General features: G+C 44.7%; 1 protein-coding gene across 1 annotated transcript in view; it reads right to left on the reverse strand.

The window, feature by feature from the left end:
- LOC134647506 (insulin receptor-like) overlaps nucleotides 1-19,493 on the reverse strand; it is a 136,140-nt gene that overhangs the window by 14,895 nt on the left and 101,752 nt on the right. The window contains 15 exon segments of the mRNA XM_063501857.1: nucleotides 3,032-3,280; nucleotides 4,387-4,557; nucleotides 5,017-5,171; nucleotides 5,908-6,102; nucleotides 6,834-6,990; nucleotides 8,484-8,674; nucleotides 11,080-11,259; nucleotides 12,287-12,486; nucleotides 13,207-13,381; nucleotides 14,109-14,320; nucleotides 15,601-15,745; nucleotides 16,600-16,756; nucleotides 18,252-18,413; nucleotides 19,378-19,391; nucleotides 19,394-19,493. The exon segment at nucleotides 19,394-19,493 is cut by the window's right edge and continues 18 nt beyond it. Coding sequence (XP_063357927.1) covers nucleotides 3,032-3,280; nucleotides 4,387-4,557; nucleotides 5,017-5,171; nucleotides 5,908-6,102; nucleotides 6,834-6,990; nucleotides 8,484-8,674; nucleotides 11,080-11,259; nucleotides 12,287-12,486; nucleotides 13,207-13,381; nucleotides 14,109-14,320; nucleotides 15,601-15,745; nucleotides 16,600-16,756; nucleotides 18,252-18,413; nucleotides 19,378-19,391; nucleotides 19,394-19,493 — 2,463 coding nt within the window.

Here is a 19,493-nt window from a genome sequence, read left to right on the forward strand (position 1 = left end):
TCCTCACCATGCCGAAGGATCCCTGTCCGAGCTCGCGCACCAGCTCGATGTTGGCGCGCGGCACCTCCCACTCGTCGGGCACGTACACCGTGGACACGTACTCCGGGTTGACGGACGCGACCAGCTTGTTGCCTTGGCCAGCACCACCACCACTATGTATGCGAACAGTCCTCACCATGCCGAAGGATCCCTGTCCGAGCTCGCGCACCAGCTCGATGTTGGCGCGCGGCACCTCCCACTCGTCGGGCACGTACACCGTGGACACGTACTCCGGGTTGACGGACGCGACCAGCTTGTTGCCTTGGCCAGCACCACCACCACTATGTATGCGAACAGTCCTCACCATGCCGAAGGATCCCTGTCCGAGCTCGCGCACCAGCTCGATGTTGGCGCGCGGCACCTCCCACTCGTCGGGCACGTACACCGTGGACACGTACTCCGGGTTGACGGACGCGACCAGCTTGTTGCCTTGGCCAGCACCACCACCACTATGTATGCGAACAGTCCTCACCATGCCGAAGGATCCCTGTCCGAGCTCGCGCACCAGCTCGATGTTGGCGCGCGGCACCTCCCACTCGTCGGGCACGTACACCGTGGACACGTACTCCGGGTTGACGGACGCGACCAGCTTGTTGCCTTGGCCAGCACCACCACCACTATGTATGCGAACAGTCCTCACCATGCCGAAGGATCCCTGTCCGAGCTCGCGCACCAGCTCGATGTTGGCGCGCGGCACCTCCCACTCGTCGGGCACGTACACCGTGGACACGTACTCCGGGTTGACGGACGCGACCAGCTTGTTGCCTTGGCCAGCACCACCACCACTATGTATGCGAACAGTCCTCACCATGCCGAAGGATCCCTGTCCGAGCTCGCGCACCAGCTCGATGTTGGCGCGCGGCACCTCCCACTCGTCGGGCACGTACACCGTGGACACGTACTCCGGGTTGACGGACGCGACCAGCTTGTTGCCTTGGCCAGCACCACCACCACTATGTATGCGAACAGTCCTCACCATGCCGAAGGATCCCTGTCCGAGCTCGCGCACCAGCTCGATGTTGGCGCGCGGCACCTCCCACTCGTCGGGCACGTACACCGTGGACACGTACTCCGGGTTGACGGACGCGACCAGCTTGTTGCCTTGGCCAGCACCACCACCACTATGTATGCGAACAGTCCTCACCATGCCGAAGGATCCCTGTCCGAGCTCGCGCACCAGCTCGATGTTGGCGCGCGGCACCTCCCACTCGTCGGGCACGTACACCGTGGACACGTACTCCGGGTTGACGGACGCGACCAGCTTGTTGCCTTGGCCAGCACCACCACCACTATGTATGCGAACAGTCCTCACCATGCCGAAGGATCCCTGTCCGAGCTCGCGCACCAGCTCGATGTTGGCGCGCGGCACCTCCCACTCGTCGGGCACGTACACCGTGGACACGTACTCCGGGTTGACGGACGCGACCAGCTTGTTGCCTTGGCCAGCACCACCACCACTATGTATGCGAACAGTCCTCACCATGCCGAAGGATCCCTGTCCGAGCTCGCGCACCAGCTCGATGTTGGCGCGCGGCACCTCCCACTCGTCGGGCACGTACACCGTGGACACGTACTCCGGGTTGACGGACGCGACCAGCTTGTTGCCTTGGCCAGCACCACCACCACTATGTATGCGAACAGTCCTCACCATGCCGAAGGATCCCTGTCCGAGCTCGCGCACCAGCTCGATGTTGGCGCGCGGCACCTCCCACTCGTCGGGCACGTACACCGTGGACACGTACTCCGGGTTGACGGACGCGACCAGCTTGTTGCCTTGGCCAGCACCACCACCACTATGTATGCGAACAGTCCTCACCATGCCGAAGGATCCCTGTCCGAGCTCGCGCACCAGCTCGATGTTGGCGCGCGGCACCTCCCACTCGTCGGGCACGTACACCGTGGACACGTACTCCGGGTTGACGGACGCGACCAGCTTGTTGCCTTGGCCAGCACCACCACCACTATGTATGCGAACAGTCCTCACCATGCCGAAGGATCCCTGTCCGAGCTCGCGCACCAGCTCGATGTTGGCGCGCGGCACCTCCCACTCGTCGGGCACGTACACCGTGGACACGTACTCCGGGTTGACGGACGCGACCAGCTTGTTGCCTTGGCCAGCACCACCACCACTATGTATGCGAACAGTCCTCACCATGCCGAAGGATCCCTGTCCGAGCTCGCGCACCAGCTCGATGTTGGCGCGCGGCACCTCCCACTCGTCGGGCACGTACACCGTGGACACGTACTCCGGGTTGACGGACGCGACCAGCTTGTTGCCTTGGCCAGCACCACCACCACTATGTATGCGAACAGTCCTCACCATGCCGAAGGATCCCTGTCCGAGCTCGCGCACCAGCTCGATGTTGGCGCGCGGCACCTCCCACTCGTCGGGCACGTACACCGTGGACACGTACTCCGGGTTGACGGACGCGACCAGCTTGTTGCCTTGGCCAGCACCACCACCACTATGTATGCGAACAGTCCTCACCATGCCGAAGGATCCCTGTCCGAGCTCGCGCACCAGCTCGATGTTGGCGCGCGGCACCTCCCACTCGTCGGGCACGTACACCGTGGACACGTACTCCGGGTTGACGGACGCGACCAGCTTGTTGCCTTGGCCAGCACCACCACCACTATGTATGCGAACAGTCCTCACCATGCCGAAGGATCCCTGTCCGAGCTCGCGCACCAGCTCGATGTTGGCGCGCGGCACCTCCCACTCGTCGGGCACGTACACCGTGGACACGTACTCCGGGTTGACGGACGCGACCAGCTTGTTGCCTTGGCCAGCACCACCACCACTATGTATGCGAACAGTCCTCACCATGCCGAAGGATCCCTGTCCGAGCTCGCGCACCAGCTCGATGTTGGCGCGCGGCACCTCCCACTCGTCGGGCACGTACACCGTGGACACGTACTCCGGGTTGACGGACGCGACCAGCTTGTTGCCTTGGCCAGCACCACCACCACTATGTATGCGAACAGTCCTCACCATGCCGAAGGATCCCTGTCCGAGCTCGCGCACCAGCTCGATGTTGGCGCGCGGCACCTCCCACTCGTCGGGCACGTACACCGTGGACACGTACTCCGGGTTGACGGACGCGAACAGCTTGTTGCCGTCGGCGGGCAGCAGCAGGCCGCGCCGCGCGTACCACGCCCCGCCGGCCAGCACCACCACCACTATAAGGATACCGCCCACCACTCCCCAGATCCATTCGTAGCCGGTTTCCGCGGCACGCTCCTGTAGGGAAAGTAAATTGAAATCACTACATAGTATAAAACAAAGTCGCTTCCCACTGTCTGTCTGTCCCTATGTATGCTTAGATCTTTAAAAAAACAACGGGTTGCACTCCGGGAGTGCCGGCAGAAGTGAAAACTCAATGCAAAGTGTCTGCAGCACTATGTACAATTGAGGTTAACGCCATCTAGCGTTATTTCGTCGCATTACTTAAAACCCCTGCACATCACTGACCGTCTTACGGTCACGTGATCTGTCGCGAGTTTAACATTTTTTCCCCACCTCAAAAAGTGCACAGCGCCGCTAAAGTTTTCACTTCAAAAAACTACGCAATGGATTTTGATGCGGCTTTTTTAAATAGATAGAGTGATTCAAGAGGATTGTTTATGTATAATTTGTTAACCCGCGCGTAGCCGCTCGCTAGTCAATAATAATACGAATTTGTATGTAACATTGTTTTCGAGTAGGTAAACTGATCCCGAAATTGTGTTAAATTTTGAATTTTAGATTGAAATTAAACTATGCACTACGCTACTCAGTATATTATATTACTGGAATTGAAATTTTACATGGGAGCTAAAGACGTACCGTAAGCACTGGTGGCCTAGCGGTAAGAGCGTGCGACTTGCAATCCGGAGGTCGCGGGTTCGAACCCCGGCTCGTACCAATGAGTTTTTCGGAACTTATGTACGACATATCATTTGATATTTACCAGTCGCTTTTCGGTGAAGGAAAACATCGTGAGGAAACCGGACTAATCCCAATACGGACCTAGTTTACCCTCTGGGTTGGAAGGTCAGATGGCAGTCGCTTTCGTAAAAACTAGTGCCCACGCCAATTACTGGGATTAGTTGCCAAGCGGACCCCAGGCTCCCATGAGTCGTGGCAAAATGCCGAAGAAAATGAAGAAGACATGGAAGCTAAAGACGTACCGCCAATAAAGCTTCAGTTTCCCAGACCAGCTATCATGGTCGCATTTTTATCACCTGTCACGCTATGCGTCACTTTCGCACTTCCATATTTGTTAGAACGTGACAGCCATGGTGACAAATGATAAAGAGCCGGCCATCTTAGCCCTACTTATTTAAAAATACAAAGAAGCCACTTACCGCAATGAACAAGTACACTGGATGCGAGGCGTTCCCGGCGCCGCTGACGGTGATGGGCGTGACTGTAATGCTGTAGTTCCCGGGCGACATGCTGTGGAACACTATCCCGCGCCCGTTACTCTCGTAGTCCGTTTGTGGCACGCAACGCTGGTTTTTCACCCCGTACTGCATCTGTGACATCTCACATCATATAACGCATCATCATATATCTCATGTAACGCTATATCATCATATAGCGTTACATGATAGTCCTTTCGTGTAGAGGAAAGAATCTGAGCGTTCTCATAATGTTTTACTTCCTCCACGAGCGCATAGAGAATATAGTAAGACGAGAGAGTGCTCACTCTATACATCAGTTTTGATACCAATTTCAGTGTCTACATCTAGCATCGAGTAGCGGAACTATATAGTACTGCTACTTGACAATAGATGTAGCAGTACTGATAGTTCCGCTACTCGATGCTAGATGTAGACACTGAAATTAATAGTCTTTTTGGTATCAAAACTGATGTATGGAGTGAGCAATCTATGTATTTTTTTCTCTATGACGAGCGTGAGGTGCGTCATGTTTGACGGCATCTCGACTTCCCGCTCTTATCTGAGGAAGTTAACAATAGCTGCAAGTCTCACCTTCGTGTTGTCCTCCACAGGCACGAGGTACACGGAGTAGGCCACGACGAAGCCGTTGGGGTTGACGGGCGGGTCCCACGTCACGTTCACATCCGGGAGCGTCATGTTTGACGGCAGCTCGTACGCCCGCACTTTGCTGACCATGTCCACGGATGCTGCAAGGTTTTGAAATGTTAGAAAAGACTAGGAGAGCGTAAAACATACGTCCGTTACGAGGTGAGTTATTATTTACAAATAAATTATATCATTTTACGTTCTTCAGTGAAGTGAAGCCAGTGAAAGACATTAAGAACTTTTAGGTTTTTTCATTCGAACTCGAAGTCGATGCAGCGCGTCTTGTTGGGATGCTGACCGCAACACGCCCACAGGCTGACGGTGTACCACGATAAGTCGCGCAGGTTTCCGATCAACAGACTTACTTAGCTCAGTGGTTCGGAAGGTGTAAAAGGTGCGACCGGAGCAGTTATGTTCTGTTGAAATCCACAACCTTCTAGATGTAGTGCTGACTGCGACAGGCCCACAGGCTGACGGTGTACCACGATAAGTCGCACAGGTTTCCGATCAACAGACTTACTTAGCTCAGTGGTTCGGAAGGTGTAAAAGGTGCGGCCGGAGCAGTTATGTTCTGTTGAAATCCACAACCTTCTAGATGTAGTGCTGACTGCGACAGGCCCACAGGCTGACGGTGTACCACGATAAGTCGCGCAGGTTTCCGATCAACAGACTTACATAGCTCAGTGGTTCGGAAGGTGTAAAAGACGCGGCCGGAGCAGTATGTTCTGTTGAAATCCACAACCGTCTAGATGTAGTGCTGACTGCGACACGCCCACAGGCTGACGGTGTACCACGATAAGTCGCGCAGGTTTCCGACCAACAGACCGGCGTACTCACTGAGTTCAGTGGTCCGGAAGGTGTAGAAGGCTCGATCGGAGCACCGCGTCTTCTTGAACTCCGTCAGCGTCTCGTTGGGGTGCTGAGCGCGGCACGCCCACAGGCTGACGGTGTACCACGAGAAGTGACGCAGGTTCTCGATGGTCAACTCGCGCGTAGAGCCCGGCAGTGAATAGTGTTGCGTCTGTAGAAAACCTTTGAACAACAATATATTTTATGTAGAAAGTAAACCATAAAATACTAACACTACCAGCCGTTTATATATTAGAAGCATGCAAATACGTTAGGGCAAACCTTGAAACATACACAAAAACCTGCACCCGCGACGCAAACAGCCGCAGATTGCCCATGCTAGTCACTCCTACACAACGACTCGCGAAGGCCCGAAAGTCTTTAAGTATTATCGGGCCAAAAACATATAATAAAATTCCTAATGACATTAAATTTACAGAAAGCGACTCAATATTCAATAAAAAACTGAAATGTCTACTTCTAGACCAAGCATGTTATTCTGTTGATGACTTTATGAAAGAGAATATGTAAATTTTACTATATTAACAATTATTGCACGATCATTATTCATTATTTAGAGATTTGTAAACTTTGACCAATGTATTATTTTTATCTAGAATTGTAAATAACTATCTTATTTCAATTGTACCTGTGTGACCTGTAAAATACTTTTTACCAATAAAGAAACTAAACTAAACTAAAGTAAAGTAAAAGGTAGGGTGAACCGAAAATAGCTTTAATCTCATTCAAAACAGTCAGCATATCGATGATCACCTCCGATGCTGTAAAATCGTGAGATTGTGCCACAACAGTAGAAAACTACAATCACAACAATAGAAAAGTTTGAACTCAGAACGGTGCAGAAAAGACTCTAATGCGACGGGTTTTACGTCACTGGATTTACGTAAAGTTACCTTCGGGGTCTGTGCTATTTTTCTTCCAGATGGTGTCGGGACCGCCTTCAGGGGGCGTGACGAGGACGAGCATGCTGCTCACGACGGTGTTGTCGATCGACCGCCGAATCCTGGTCTCTCGCTTGGATTTTGTCGTTTTCGTTTGTTTGACGTATACCTGGGAATAATAATAAATAATTATTATATGTACGCGTTTACAAACAAATTTACAACAAAATACTTTATGCACAAGAGCCTCTTCAATATTCAATTTATTAACTGAGCTTAGGGGTTTACCACAATAGGTATTCTACAAAGAGCATAGCGACTAAGAAAAGGTAAACAGCGGCAATAGATTATTTTCCTAGAGACAAATTTAATTAAAATTTGAATGAAATTGGTTTGTTGACGTTATTATTAACATTTTTACAGCTACTTTGGGAACAAATCAAATTATTTTATTAAATATATACTTACGGCCAGCATAAAGAAAAACTATTTTCTTAGAAGAATAATATTTATAACCAGCTGTAAAAATTATAAACTGAAATAGATGTGATATATTATATAACCAAGAACTAAGGGATTCAAGGCGTTAGACGCCGGTTCGAATCCGGTCTTCACCACTAGAGGGCTTCGTCGCTTTTTCTTTAATATATGACATCTATTTCAGTTTATAATTTTTACAGCTAGTTGGAAAATATTTTTTTCTAAGAAAACAGTTTATCTTTATGCTGGCCATAAGTAGCGGTTTTGACGCTTCATACAGGGTTTATGATGTTATATAAAATGTATTTAGCAGTCATACATTGACTGAAAAATCAAATATATTGAAAAATCCGGTCAACCACGACTTTGCGTGTCAACCATGTAATGGCGATTAATTATTTAAACAACAAAAGCACAGCTCGTTTGTATCTTGCTCATTGAGCTGTTTTGGCTTATAGAGCAAACACCCTATATGAAAGAGGTGCCAATAATTTGACTATAGTGGCATAGAGAAAAAAATACATAGAGTGCTCACTCCATATATCAGTTTTAGTACCAAAAAGACTATTAGCATCTAGCATCGAGTAGCGGAACTATCAGTACTGCTACTTGACAATAGATGTAGCACCGACCGGAAAGTCTTATGCTATTGAGATAAGACTTTCCGGTCGGTGCTACACCTATTGTCAAGTAGCAGTACTGATAGTTCCGCTACTCGATGCTAGATGTAGACACTGAAATTAATAGTCTGAACTGATGTATGGAGTGAGCACTCTTGTCTTGTCTCTCTATGATAGTGGCCACCAACCAACCTGTGACCGAAGTCATATCTCTCTCTTGCCACGACCACTGAAGTTTCACGACCCCAGTCGTCAGTTTGGTTTGCGGATAATAAAGTTATAATAAATAAATAAATAAATATTATAGGACATTACTACACAAATTGACTAAGTCCCACGGTAAGCTCAAGAAAGCTTGTGTTGTGGGTACTCAGACAACGATATATATAATATACAAATACTTAAATACATAGAAAACAACCATGACTCAGGAACAAATATCTGTGCTCGTCACACAAATAAATGCCCTTACTGGGATTCGAACCCAGGACCGCGGCTTCACAGGCAGGGTCACTACCCACTAGGCCAGACCGGTCGTCGAAAGTTCGAAGTTACAGCATACCAAGTTCTGGAGATCATTCTCGAAGGCGATGGTGTCCATGCGCTCCTGCTCCGCCCGCGAGTCGAACTTGGTGGAGCGCTCGGTTTCCTCGCGGCACTGGCAGGTGCCGTTCTTCGCGTCGCCTGTCATCGACGTCTCGTCCTTTTGGGGCACTTCGGATTTCGCGGCTATGATGTTGGCTAGCAGGCTCGCTGGAAAAATGAAGGTATTCTAGTCGAACTGCGTATTATTAGAGTATGTAGGTCCGTCTAGGTATGTGTATGTACGATTGTATGTGTTCATGAAGTTCAATCCACTAGTTTCTATGTTATGACAAAGGGAACAAACATTTTTTATAGATTTCAAAAAGGACGAATAGGTATTTGTGCGGAAAAGTTCATACACTTCATGGTCTAATAAAACATGGTCTTCTCTTCCCAGAGTGTCACTTGCCTACGTCACAATAACATTGCCACTTTATTTCAACATAACATGTTACATGGGTACATTATATCTATGGTTAATAAGTTAAAATATTTCTTTATAATTTTATAATTTTCATTTATATGTTTTTATATGTTTGTATTTATATGTTTTTATTAAGTTTTACAATAACACGTCATTTTTAATTATTCGTTAGCAATATCTTCCGATTCACGAAAGAAATTTCAGACGTTCGGGTAATTCTGTTTACACTACTGGCAACACAGGATAGCGCTGTCACATTTGACAATCCGCCATTTTGTCCCTGACCGTCATCCTTGTCGAACGCGTGTTAATTGTTATTTCCTTCTCGCTCAGTGTCAGCAGTCGCAGTGTTTTCCAAACTTTTCACGTCGTAAGCTTGGTAATTAATGTTTTGTTGCGAAAATGGTTGGCTGCTCTATTCGGAACTGTAAGAGTAGGAGTGATTATATTTCGTTCGTTTCATTCTTCAGATATAACATTTACCAGGTAGTCCTTTAAACCTACAGGCGACTTTTGCACTATATTAAGAGACAGTCATTTGACTATTGAACTGATTTTTAGTTCGTTCATTCGTTCCCCTACCCTTCCCGTTCGTTCCACCATCATAGCTGCTCATTCTTTTTTCGTGCACGGCGACGAGCGCACGCGCCCTTTAGCTCCTCGGCTACGACATTATTACCTACAAAAATGTCGAAGCGCACAGCTAAAGACAAGTTAAAATATTACCGTGAAAAACTGTCGAAAAAAATAGTGACATTACTGGCCATATGCACAGCGCATAGGGTTCAAACATTAGCGCTTATAAAAATCGAAAATATTGTTATTTCCCCAAACGGTGTCAAAATTGGAATTACTGACATAATTAAAACATCAGCTGCCGGACGAGAACAACCCGTTCTCTTCCTTCCATATTTTAAAGATAACGTGTCTATATGCCCTGCTACAACTCTCAGAGATTATATTTTTGTAACAAAAAATATGAGAGTTGATAGTATAGGAAATTTGTTATTGACATACAAACCTCCACATAGGCCTGCAACTTCTCAGACCATCAGCAGATGGATTAAAAATGTTTTGTCGGAAAGTGGCATTGACATGAGAGTGTTTAGCGCGCACAGTGCGCGGCACGCCGCCACGTCGGCCGCGAGCCGCGCCGGCGTCAGCGTCGACACTATCCGCCGCACCGCGGGCTGGACCGCGGCGTCCACGTCGTTTGCGCGGTTCTATAATAGGCCACTATCGGATGAAGGACTCTTTGCGAGATCTGTTTGCTTGCCGAGTACAAGTGACAATCCTTAAATAATAAGATTATTGATCATAATTAGATTATTTATTAATACGAATAAATGTTAATATTAGATGACTGACTAATAGGGTCACGTCGAAAAATTAAATAAAAATACGATTTTGAACCTATCTATAGTTTCATTCCACCTAAGCAAAACTTTAAGACTCTAAACATCTACCTGGTAAATGTTATATCTGAAGAATGAAACGAACGAAATATAATAGATGATCAAACGAACTTCTCGAGCGAAGTTCGATCACTATTATATGAGTCGTTTCATTCGAAGATATAATAACCCTTCCCACCCTAATATGACCCCAAATTTTAAAGTTTTGCATTTTCTCTAAAGATAATGAGCAGCTATGATGGTGGAACGAACGGGAAGGGTAGGGGAACGAATGAACGAACTAAAAATCAGTTCAATAGTCAAATGACTGTCTCTTAATATAGTGCAAAAGTCGCCTGTAGGTTTAAAGGACTACCTGGTAAATGTTATATCTTCGAATGAAACGACTCATATAATAGTGATCGAACTTCGCTCGAGAAGTTCGTTTGATCATCTAAAAGTGCAGTATAGATTTGTTTTATTTTACTATGTTTCTACATGAATAACTTAAAATTAATGCCGTTAAAATAATTTTCACCGTTGGTTAAAATTCTCCCACATTTTAAAGTTTGAGAACCTGTAAACAGCATGATGACGTAGGCAAGTGACAGTTAGGTCATTCGCGAATCTCGGAAAAGAGTACCAGGCGGAGTATATTATTATACCATGATACACTTGTATTCAGAATTAAAAAGGATTAAATGATCAAAAATATTTTTCGTTTTACTAGTACTGGCGTCACATTACAAACTCACGATTGCTGCAGTAGTCGATGCTGCTGGCCATGATCTTGGGCAGGTTGTAGCTGTTGGCCTGCACCTCCACCACGTACTCGATGATGGTGCCGTTGGGCCGCACGGGCGGCGACACCACCACGGTCACGTTGTGCTGCGCGCGCGAGTCCTCGCGCACACTCACCGTGGGCGGACTGGGACCTGCCATCAAACATTTCATTTTATGAGTTCATCAAACACATTGTAAAGCCATAGAGAAAAAAAATACATAGAGTGCTTAATCCATACATCAGTTCAGACTATTAATTTCAGTGTCTACATCTAGCATCGAGTAGCGGAACTATCAGTACTGCTACTTGACAATAGAGGTAGCACCGACCGGAAAGTCTTATCTCAACAGCATAAGACATCACATCTATTCAACATACATCTATTGTCAAGTAGCAGTACTGATAGTTCCGCTACTCGATGCTAGATGCCAATAGTCTTTTTGGTACTAAAACTGATGTATGGAGTGAGCACTCTATGTATTTTTTTTCTCTATGGCTTTACAATGTGTTTGATGAACTCATAAAATGAAATGTATTTTTTTCTCTATGGTAAAGCTCAGTAGATTACCCACAAAATATGGCTGTGATAACGTGACGTTTGACAATTCCCGTCCCCACAAAACATAATATGGCACCGTATACAGTGCATGCACACTTCAGGTGTCAAACTTGAGGGTACGATTATTATCTTAAGAGTTTCTTCAATCCATAACCTTTGTTATGAGGGTATGAGCGCGTTTTTTTTTGTTGTCCCCTACCCTTTTTTTTCAAATTTGGGATTTTTTATGTTATTTCTACTCAGAATCACGAGCTCTTTCTATCCTAATAGGAGAAAAAAAGTGTCCCAAAATTTCCATACATTTTTCGATCTTTCCATTCCGCGACCGCCATACAAAGTCTATGAAAAATGGTGACGTAATGGAAATAAAAACCTTAGGACACTTTTTTTCTCCTATTAGGATAGAAAGAGCTCGTAATTCTGAGTAGAAATAACATAAAAAATCCCAAATTTGAAAAAAAAAGTGTACGGGACAACAACAAAAAAACGCCCATGACCTAACTATTCCCCTCATAGTATGATCAGACATAACAGAACTATGTATTAATAAGCAGTTTAAGAGCATATATGCAGTTTCTATTTATTTAAAATTTTCATTTAAAGTTTAAACCAAACTTACGTCCGGGTAAAGTTTTGAAGTATATGATAGGGCTCTGCGCCCCCTTGGTGTTATCCATGCGCGTGGTGAAGGTCTTCACGTAGGCCGCATATCTCGTGTCCGGTATGAGGTTGGCGACTACTTTGAACAGCATCTGCCGGTCGCAGCCGCTCAGAGGCGACGTGCGATTGTCTTCAATGGCGAAGTCGATCACGTTCCATCTAAGCAACATTCATTCAAGCATGTTAGTAGAACGTAGTACAACATTTCTAACAAACTGTGTCACTAGTATCCCCTGGACAACGGGACAGAATGGCAACACAAGTTGATTTAAACAATTTGAGATCATTATTCAAATATCAGAAGTGGGATATATAGCTGGTCAAGCAGATCTTGTCTGTAGAAAAAGGCGGCAAATTTGAAAAATGTAGGCGCGAAGTGATATCGTACCGTAAAACGGGGTGAGTAGGTTTCGCGGGGAGAGGTGGGTTATGAATGGGGAGAGAAGGTTTGAGAGGGGGGTGAGAAGGGATTTTAAGGCTACTGCTACAAAAATAATGTATTCCAATTTAAAATGGAGCTATAGTAATACGCATAATAAAAAAAAATCGATCCAACAATCTTCCAAAATCACCTTTGTATGAAAACCCCTCTCACCCCAAATACGAGGCACTACGGGGTGAGGTGGGTTTTCCTCTTTATCGTCAAAGTTATGAAATGGAACTACCCAAAATAAAATAAAAACTAAAATACAAACGTCCGGAACACTTATTATATACACCATTCAGTTTTCATATGTAAAAATAAAATGTTATCGAGGTTTGAATTTCAGTTTTGACCCTACTCACCCCATTTTACGGTACTACAGAAAATTTGAATTTCGCGCCTCTTTTTACTGACAAGATTTGCTTGACCAGCTTTAAAATCAAAAAAATACCAACGTGTCAGAACAGGCGTCGCGCTGTTCGTAAAGCGTGACATTACGGTCGGTCATGATGTAATATAGCGAGTAGCCGAGCAGTTTACGAGAGTCCGGGACGCAGTACGGGTTCCAGCTGAGGACCACTCTGTCAGTTTCGAAACGGGTCGGCGCCAACGTGAGGACTTCCTGGTTACCTGTAATGGAATGCGTCGTCAATATGGCACGATACCGATATCACTGTTGCAATCACAGACTACACAGATACCACCTTTAAAAAAAGTGTTTCCGAAGATCGTCACTTGTTATTCATTGTTTAATTTTAATTATTTAAAATTTATTTATTTGCTGACATGTCCCATCATACTAAGTTTAATTAAATTATTAAGCATGTAATTAGTTCATAAGTTTTCTAACACAATGTTTTATTGTTAAAGAAATAAATAAATGATCGCGATATCACCAGTGCAAATTTAATATTTTTATTCGGAAAATGCAAGTTCAAGAGCACCACAGTGCACCGAGTGGTAGCCTACACCATTTTATGCTAAAACAGCCCGTGTTCATTCCAAGAACATTTTTTGTACTTTTTACGTCCGATGACCTCCAAATTGTCTTAATGCTCCATCGTTGAGGTGATCTGTGGTAAGAGTAGACGTACCGTCATAACGAAGACCCAATTCATTTGTCTCTTTCTAAACTCGCCTGAATAACAACTTAAGCTGGCATAATATGACAGACTTGAACTAACATTTTTCTTTTTGTGTTGTCCCACTTAGTTTCTTCTCTAACTCAAATACTACACAATTAAGAAACTAAAAAAATATAGTTATATATTAGTTTTTAAGGAAAATGTGAGTAGTAATCGCGCGACTCTGGTTAAAGTGTGTACCTACTTTACGCGTATATTACATATGTACTTACAAAACGCCTCATCGCCATTATCGTTTTCGATATTAGGCTCGTTCTTGTAGGGGATGTTCTTGAGCATATTGATCTCGCTGGGGCACAGTTTGGGGTTGAACTGTATGGCCACCGTCCCCCTGATCTCCAGCGTCTTGTTTTCCGCCTTCCGCTTTTCCCAATCCCACAGCAGTTCCAGGTTGCGGTTGTTGTATATCGATAACGCTTCGGTGCTGAAAAATGACACCGTTAAGCTTTGGTTTCCTCCGAAAGCGGTGCCGTCATATAGCGGCCGTCTCCATACAAATACTACGACATCCATATTTAGCCGTATTATTTAGTATGGAGACGGCCGCTATATGACGGCACCGCTATCCTAGGAAAACCGATCTTTAGAGATGTTTTCAAATGTGAACATTTAATTCAGAAGGTTGAATTACTTTCAATTCAAGTCAACCATGTTGGGTACGCACATTAAACCCAACGGGCAAATACATAATAAGTATAATAACAATTCGATTTAAGCGGCGGCGCATTAATCTCGTAATTATAGTTTGACGTACGTTAAAAAAAAATGTGAAATGTTTGACAACTTGTAAGAGATGGCAACAAAACGGCTATGATGTTTTTTTTATGTAATAGTTATTTGTTTTACAAGGGGGCAAAGTTGTTAACTGGTCGTGCTAATATTGATACCCGAGCAAGCGAAAGATTCCAAAATTGAACCACGAGCGTAGCGAGTGATTCGAAAAATAGAATCTTGAGCGTGGCAAGGGTTTCAAAGCACGAGGGTTAAACAAAATTTGCCCCCGAGTGAAACACAAAATTTTTCACCACACCAACCCGAAGCAAATAATAAATGTAAAATATCAAACAAAATCAAACCAAATCAAATTCAAATGAATGTTATTAAATATTTATCACCCAAAATCATCATCTCATCAAGTCAATTCTACCAGCAAACATAAGAAAACAACTCAAAAATTTGCATTTGATTACTTTGCCTCACATGTGAATTACTGATAGCAAAGTGCAACTTTGCTATCCGTTTTTGAAGTGCAAAGTAAGCCTTTCCGAGCCGGTGTGGTAAAAAATCTTAAAAACTGAGACCGCTGGCTACTCTTTGTACCCAATTAGCAGACTACATAATATTTATACATTCTGGTAGAGCATTAGAGCTTTAGCGCCATAGAAGGTAGCATCCTATAGAAGTGGTCTACGCGTGCCTCCGTGAGGGACAAAACATAAATTCGACCAATCATAGCGTCGCATTGCGCCGCTATGATTGGTCGAATTTATTTGTTATGGTGGGCAACAAATGAATTCGACCAATCACAGTGGTCAATTTACGGTGGGGAATAAAACAAGATGTGAGACTGTGACAAGGACAAACAATAATAGCGCTTTCGCTGCTACTCCTACTGAAAGATACATAAGACTATCCCGTTCTGTCAGTTATCCCCACCACTCATGCCCAATCCAGTTATACTAGATTCATGTTTAGCGCACTCACCTGTTAGCTTTAGGATTGGCTATGATCCGTTCGATCTTGTCCAGGAACATGAGCGACACAAGGGGCATAGATTGGAATATTTTGAGCCGTCCTCGGATCTCACGGACGTCGCTCATGGCCGCCTCCAGAGTAGCCACGATGTTACCTGTGATAAAATACTACTTTAGCAAGTAATTTATGGATATTTCAACCGATTTACAATTCATTGGATTGTATTCGGATTACTCGGAGACTATTAAACCGATACTGGAGAGAAGGCAAGCGAAGCCGACATATAATCAATCTATTGGTACTAATTTGTTTCATGGCAATAAGTGTAAGGCGGTTTTCACATTGGATGCGGATCCACACGCCGCTTCGGTGTACGCGCGGGACTCTGCTATATACGAGTACGTACATAACGCTGTCACGTTCACACATCGGAGCGGCGTCATAGTGATAATCGGATAATACTTTTTTCTACTCCCGTACTTTTATTTGTCATTTAAAGGGTCGTGCACACACCTTTAAAACCCTACCTTATAGTTGTCAAGACAAGTCTTTAGTCTATGCCCCAAAAAAGAATTTGTGCATACACGCAGTATCTTTTTGGCGATTTTACGATACTTCGTGTAATTACCACTTTAAAAATATTGAATGAAATACAGTGTTGCCAACCTTATTTTAAATGTCATCTCTGACAAATAAGTGACATGATTAGACATGTTTTATTTTTAATTTCATTCATTCATTCTTTTCCCGCCCGTACCCTCCATGTTTGCTACTTCTTGAATTAAAAGTATTTGTTAAATTTACAATTTTATTTCAAAGTAAGTCCTTGGTCGTAGAAAAAGTATTGTATGCAACGTTGTTTAAACGAGTCAAAAAATACTCGTGGCGTCTTTATTAACAATTTTCGGCTTCGCCTCAAATTGTTACTCACGCCACTCCCCTTTTTTGACCCCTCTTAAACAACGGTTGCATAAAATACTATTAAAGTATTCGAGAACAGGGTCTCACCGGTGGCCGGCAGCGTGATGGTGAGGTCCCCGTTGATGATGGTGCAGCCGCGGAAGCGGTCGGCCGCGGCGGCGGAGTCGATGTTGCCGCCGCTGCACTGCCGGCTGCAGCCCGACGCGGGGCACCGCACGCACTCCGCCCTTCTCGTGTCGCCAGACTGAGGACAACGGTCATTTAAGCCTTCGCGACACACTCTAAAAAGCGGCCAAGTGCGAGTCGGACTCGCCCATGAAGGGTTCCGTATTTAGGCGATTTATGACGTATAAAAAAAAACTACTTACTAGATCTCGTTCAAACCAATTTTCGGTGGAAGTTTACATGGTAATGTACATCATATATTTTTTTTTTAGTTTTATCATTCTCTTATTTTAGAAGTTACAGGGGGGGGACACACATTTTACCACTTTGGAAGTGTCTCTCGCGCAAACTATTCAGTTTAGAAAAAAATGATATTAGAAACCTCAATATCATTTTTGAAGACCTATCCATAGATACCCCACACGTATGGGTTTGATGAAAAAAAAAATTTTGAGTTTCAGTTCGAAGTATGGGGAACCCCAAAAATTTATTGTTTTTTTTTTCTATTTTTGTGTGAAAATCTTAATGCGGTTCACAGAATACATCTACTTACCAAGTTTCAACAGTATAGTTCTTATAGTTTCGGAGAAAAGTGGCTGTGACATACGGACGGACAGACAGACGGACAGACAGACAGACAGACAGACAGACAGACAGACAGACATGACGAATCTATAAGGGTTCCGTTTTTTGCCATTTGGCTACGGAACCCTAAAAAAATGAAGACCAACTAAGAGCAGTTTTCTCTTAGTTGACGTTAAGTTAATTACAACAATAACGATCTTATATAAATCAAAGAAAGCTGATTACTTAAAACAATAAGTGTATCTGTGATTGAACTAATAAAGTAGGTATGTTATTAATCCTAACAATTGTATACTTTGCATATATCATTAACTTATTGGTATAATTATGTAACGTAGGTTGATTCAGTCCTTAACAGCTCTTAGTTGATCTTGCTAGGATCAATTAGTTAGCATAATTATTTTTCATGTAAATATTGAACAAGATCTTAATTGGTTCAGTTACATAGATATAGTAATAGCAATCAGAATTACCTTATTTGATGAGTCTAAGTTCTTGTTAGGCTCGTATGGAATCAAGATGCTTGATTACGACTGTCAAGATATTGATAGGACCATCCAAATTTTTTTTAGAGTGCAGAGTTGCGTGATGCATGCGCGGGAAGAGAGGCGCGTTACGAACTGAAGGATGGCCTGCTCCTAATGCGCCTGGATAGCGCCCCACTCCCTGCTATAGGGCTAAGCGCCACGGGTCTCCGTGTCCACTACGCGAGATTTGAAAACTTAGCTGGGTTTTGTGGATGAGCTGGGGTTAGGTAAGGATTTGCAGAAAGTGCCCAGTAAGTAAACTAAGTGAGCGTTATAATATATAGATCCTGAGAGACGGCACACCGCTTGCTTGACGTGTGCGTGCGCGGCTCAAACATTTTAGCGCACGCACCCGTGCACGTCTACGCACACGCAGCCGATGTGCTCTAGCCCTTATTATCTTGATGTAATGGATACGGCTGACGCAAATACCGTTTATATCTTATAATATATCGTGTATACCTCCTGGAATCCGCTGGGACAGATGTAGACGCACTTGGCGCCCTCTTTCGAGTCGTTTAGCGTCTTGTACGCCAGGATGTTGATCTCCTGCCGGTTGCTGGCGTCATCGTTCAGCGGCTTCATGGCGCGACATTCCAACTCGCTCACGCAGCGGCGATACAGCTGTAAGTACATTTTGTTTACATTATTTCTGGTCAAAATGTATGGGAGCGTTTTTCAAAAAAAGTGTACATTTCATTCATGTCTTCAAAATATTGACTTCTTGGGCTCATTTTACTCAGAATCATTTGTACATTCACGCCTCATACATGAAAAAATGTGTCCCAAAATTTTGTATGAAAAATTTTTTTTCCAGTGCGTCACGTTCATACAAATAAAAAAAATTTCATACAAGAATGTGACGATCAGGAAAGGAAATTTTTGGACACATTTTTTTTATGTATGAGGCGTGAATGTACAAATGATTCTGAGTAAAATGAGCCCAAGAAGTCAATATTTTGAAGACATGAATGACTTGTACACTTTTTTTGGAAAACGCTCACGGGATCTAGGCCCAAGAAGTAAATGGGATCAATGGATTTCTGAAAAAACCTTTCCTTTTTCAGTTCTATTGTTATCTGTCATAGTTTGATGAAAAAGTAAGCAGTTTTTGCCGTAACCTAGCTCGTTAGTAGTCCTTGGTAAGGTGCATTGGAGGTGGATTGTTTTCTACTAAACTAGAAGCACTTTTTACTAGGGTAACAGCACAGACAATCCAACCTCTAGACATAGCATAGTCGCGCTACCCCCTCTGCCATACATACGGTAGCGTTACTCCATCTTCGAGTCAATCCCGTGCCGTGATTGGTCCGTGTCTTTGAACGGACCAATCACGGCACGGGATTCGCCCACCTCGTCCCCCCGCACCCCCGTATTTTTGGCAGCATCGGTTTCATGAAAGAATTGGCCTAAGCTCAGTCTAGAGGTTGGATTGTCAGTGGGTAACAGTAAGCAAGGCCATGTTTAGCGTTGTAGTAGCGTAAGTATTGTCAAAATATGAAAAGCTTCTGAGTTGGTAGTTATTAGCGATAATCGCTCTATCGAAGTTGAGTGCACCTTATAATTTAAAGAATAATTTTAGTTATACCTTATACATGTTGGAGGGCAGTCTTTGACACACTTGCGGTTCTTGCCGTAGCCGAGCGAGTAGTCCTTGCACACGCGGCACTGGTCCGGGCCGGGGCCGTCGCAGCCGCCGAGGCA

Source organism: Cydia amplana, chromosome 4 (assembly GCF_948474715.1).
Source record: "Cydia amplana chromosome 4, ilCydAmpl1.1, whole genome shotgun sequence".
Classification (NCBI taxonomy): Eukaryota; Metazoa; Arthropoda; class Insecta; order Lepidoptera; family Tortricidae; genus Cydia; species Cydia amplana.